Source organism: Silurus aristotelis (genome assembly GCF_946808225.1).
Source record: "Silurus aristotelis genome assembly, chromosome: 11".
Taxonomy (NCBI): domain Eukaryota; kingdom Metazoa; phylum Chordata; class Actinopteri; order Siluriformes; family Siluridae; genus Silurus; species Silurus aristotelis.
Window position 1 is genome coordinate 30,626,380 of NC_139584.1, and position 5,000 is coordinate 30,631,379.

Here is a 5,000-nt window from a genome sequence, read left to right on the forward strand (position 1 = left end):
TCTCATCCTCACACTCTCATCACACTCTCATCATCATACTCTCATCATCATACTCTCATCATCATACTCTCATTATCACACTCTCATCATCACACTCTCATCATCACACTCTCATCACACCCATCATCATCACACCCATCATCATCACACCCATCATCATCACACCCATCATCATCACACCCATCATCATCACACCCATCATCATCACACACTCTCATCATCACACTCTCATCATCACACTCTCATCATCACACTCTCATCATCACACTCTCATCACACACTCCTCATCATCACACACACTCATCATCACACACTCTTTATCACACACTCTCATCACACACATACACACATCATCACACTCTCATCATCACACTCTCATCATCACACTCTCATCATCACACTCTCATCATCACCACTCTCATCATCACCACTCTCATCATCCTCACTCTCATCATCACACTCTCATCATCACACACTCTTCATCACACACACACTCTTCATCACACACACTCTCATCATCACACACTCCTCATCATCACACACTCCTCATCATCACACACTCCTCATCACACACACTCCTCATCATCACACACTCCTCATCATCACACACTCTCATCATCATCACACACTCATCACACTCTCATTATCATCACACACTCATCACACTCTCATCATCACACTCTCATCATCATACTCCCATCATCACACTCTCATCACACTCTCATCACACTCTCATCATCACACTCTCATCATCATACTCTCATCATCACACTCTCATCATCACACTCTCATCATCATACTCCCATCATCACACTCTCATCACACTCTCATCATCACACTCTCATCATCACACTCTCATCATCATACTCCCATCATCACACTCTCATCACACTCTCATCATACTCTCATCATCACACTCTCATCATCATACTCTCATCATCATACTCTCATCATCACACTCTCATCATCATACTCTCATCATCATACTCTCATCATCATACTCTCGTCATCATACTCTCGTCATCATACTCTCATCATCACACTCTCATCACACCCATCATCATCACACTCTCATCACACCCATCATCATCACACTCTCATCACACCCATCATCATCACACCCATCATCATCACACCCATCATCATTACACACTCTCATCATCACACTCTCATCATCACACACTCTCATCATCACACACTCCTCATCATCACACACACTCATCATCACACACACTCATCATCACACACTCTTTATCACACACTCTCATCACACACTCTCATCACACACACATCATCACACACACATCATCACACACACACACACACATCATCACACTCTCATCATCACACTCTCATCATCACACTCTCATCATCACACTCTCATCATCACACTCTCATCATCATCACACTCTCATCATCACACTCTCATCATCATCACACTCTCATCATCATCACACTCTCATCATCACACTCTCATCATCACACTCTCATCATCATCACACTCCCATCATCACACTCCCATCATCACACTCTCATCATCACACTCTCATCATCACACTCTCATCATCACACTCTCATCATCACTCTCTCATCATCACACACTCCTCATCATCACACACTCCTCATCATCACACACTCCTCATCATCACACACTCCTCATCATCACACACTCCTCATCATCACACACTCCTCATCACACACACTCCTCATCATCACACACTCTCATTATCATCACACACTCATCACACTCTCATTATCATCACACACTCATCACACTCTCATCATCACACACTCTCATCACACACTCTCATCATCACACACTCTCATCATCACACACTCTCATCACACTCTCATCATCACACACTCTCATCATCATCACACTCTCATCACACTCTCATCACACACACTCATCATCTCACACTCTCATCATCTCACACTCTCATCATCTCACACTCTCATCATCTCACACTCTCATCATCACACACTCTCATCATCACACACTCTCATCATCACACACTCTCATCATCACACACTCTCATCATCACACACTCTCATCATCTCACACTCTCATCATCTCACACTCTCATCATCACACCTTCATCACACACTCTCCATCACACACTCTCCATCACACACTCTCCATCACCACACACTCTCATCATCACACACACTCTTCATCACACACTCTTCATCACACTCTCATCATCACACAAATTTTACAATTAATAACTCAACTAACACTGTTAATTATCATTAATATGATTATTTGGTTAATAATAACTAAGTAATAATGTTAGTGTCTGTGTGTGTGTGTGTGTGTGTGTGTGTGTGTGTGTGTGTGTCTGTCAGGTGCGTGAGTTTGGAGGGAGACACTTTGTGATGGAGAAGGCGATAACTGGAGACTTTGCTCTAGTGAAAGCGTGGAAAGCTGATCGAGCAGGAAACATCATTTTCAGGTACTGATCCCAAGATACCTCCAAATACCTCCTGTGAGAGGGGCAGGGGCGGAGTCAGCCATGTGAGAGGGGCAGGGGCGGGGTCAGCCATGTGAGAGGGGCAGAGGCGGGGTCAGCCATGTGAGAGGGGCAGGGGGGGGTTCGGCGCGTGAGAGGGGCAGGGGGGGTTCAGCGCGTGAGAGGGGCAGGGGCAGAAGCAGCTTGGACAGTAGTGGTGTTGGGGGTAATTGGGGTGAAACTTATGAATATAAGTTGAATAAGAAACAGCAGAGGAAAATTTCCAGTCCGTTTTCTACAGACACTCTTTACTTTTCATATTTTTTTGTGGTATTTATTGATTAGTTCTGACTGTAACACACATGTGTTTTGTGGTGTTGTTTTGTAGTATTTTGTGGTGTTGTGTTTAGAAAGAAACAGAAGTGTGTTATTGTGATTATGACTGTAACTGCACACCGACACACTGTTCTATATAAACTCACACACACACACACACACACATATACCATCCTACATAAATACACCGAGTGTTAAATAAAGCCATGTGTGGGTGGAAAGCAGGACATGCGCGCGCTCACACAGACACAGACACACAGACACACACACACACACACACACACACACACACACACACACACACACACACACACTACTTCTATAATGATGTGAATTATATAACCTGTTTAAATGTTAGAGGGTGTAATTTTCTCTCGCCACCGGGGGGCAGTGTGTGTGTGTGTGTGTGTGTGCGTGTGTGTGTGTGTGTGTGTGCGTCAGTACAGGTGGATCTTGTATTTTATGTTAAAGAAGAACCTGTTGTTGAAGATTTTTGAAGACGATCTTTTTGGAGTTCAAAGTGCTGTCACGTTTATTTCTACTGCGATTTTCACAATGAACATCGTCCCAAAGCAGCTTTACAGAATTACAGATGTGTGTTTATCTCTGATGATCACCATGGAGACTGTGGTGAAGGAAAAACTCCCTTAGATGTTATAAAGAAGAAACCTTGAGAGGAACCAGACTCAAAAGCAGAACCTCATCCTCATGTGGGTGACATCAAGAGTGTGATTATAGTCTTTAAACACTACAGAACACTGGAGAGTGAGAACTAACATGAGCACTGGAGTGTGTGATTATGACTGATGATCTTTCTACAGTCAGTTCACGTTATGGAACCAGGAGCTACTAAGCAACTCATAAAATAACTCAACATCTGAGATCATCACAGATCCAACACCAGCTTCTCCATGCCAGAGCCTTTAAACACATTAAAAGAGACTGTATATAAATCTCTCACACTTGTTTATTTCTACACACAGAAAAACCGCCAGAAACTTCAACCAACCCATGTGTAAAGCAGCTAAGATCACCATCGTGGAGGTGAGCTCCATGGCTTTGTTCTCTGTGTGTGTGTGTGTGTGTGTGTGTGTGTGTGTGTGTGTGTGTGTGTGTGTGTGTGTGTGTGTGTGTGTGTGTGTGTGTGTGTTCTGTGTCTCTGTATGTGTTTTGTGCTGATGTCCACCATTCACTCTTTGTACTACACAACACTTTTTTGTTGTGTTCACATTCATGAGCATGAACACACACACACAGACTGAGAACACACACACACACACACCCACACTCAGACACACACACCCACACTCAGACACACACACGATTGGTTGACTTTGGCGACTCTTTGGAGGGATTTACGTTCACACAGTGGATCCTCTGTACCACACAGTGATGAATCAGGACGCTCTCGAAGATGCAGCGGTAAAAACTCGTTAGAATCTCTGGGGGCCGATGAGTTTTCTTAAGACTCCTCAGGAAGTACAGGTGCTGTTATTCCTTTCTAACCAGAGCTCAAGTGTTCTGGTGCCTGGACAGGTCCTCAGAGATGTGAACTTCCAAGAACTAAAAGCTGGAGACTCGCTCTACCTCAGTTTCATTGATGTAGACTGGGGAATGTCTCCAGCTGTTGGATTTCCGAAAGTCCATGATGAGCTCTTTAATCTTCGTGGTGTTGAGGGTCAGATTGTTGATGGCACACCACACGGTGGTGTCATCTGCATACTCAATTAAGATGTTGGAGTTATGCAGAGGAGCACAGTCGTGAGTGAACAGGAAGTAGAGAAGTATGTATACGCACATATGCATACATACATACATACATATACACACACACACACACACACACACACACACACACACAGAGTGAGGAAAATAAGTATTTGAACGCTGCTATTTTGCAAGTTCTCCCACTTAGAAATCATGGAGGGGTCTGAAATTGTCATCGTAGGTGCATGTCCACTGTGAGAGACATAATCTAAAAAAAAAATCCAGAAATCACAATATATGATTTTTAAACTATTTATTTGTATGATACAGCTGCAAATAAGTATTTGAACACCTGTCTATCAGCTAGAATTCTGACCCTCAAAGACCTGTTAGTCTGCCTTTAAAATGTCCACCTCCACTACATTCATTATCCTAAATTAGATGCACCTGTTTGAGGTTGTTAGCTGCATAAAGACACCTGTCCACCCCATACAATCAGTAAGA

The 5,000-nt window shown here is 43.4% G+C and overlaps 2 protein-coding genes across 5 annotated transcripts in view; both read left to right on the forward strand.

Annotated features, from left to right (window-relative positions):
- The window catches only part of oxct1a (3-oxoacid CoA transferase 1a), an 18,352-nt gene extending 14,369 nt beyond the window's left edge, over positions 1–3,983 (forward strand). The window contains exons 6-7 of the mRNA XM_083553477.1: positions 2,350–2,456; positions 3,773–3,983. Coding sequence (XP_083409603.1) covers positions 2,350–2,456; positions 3,773–3,968 — 303 coding nt within the window. The 3' untranslated portion in view covers positions 3,969–3,983. The remainder of the gene's footprint in view (positions 1–2,349; positions 2,457–3,772) is intronic.
- The window catches only part of LOC310732793 (uncharacterized protein), a 339,677-nt gene that overhangs the window by 218,495 nt on the left and 116,182 nt on the right, over positions 1–5,000 (forward strand). The window lies entirely within an intron of this gene.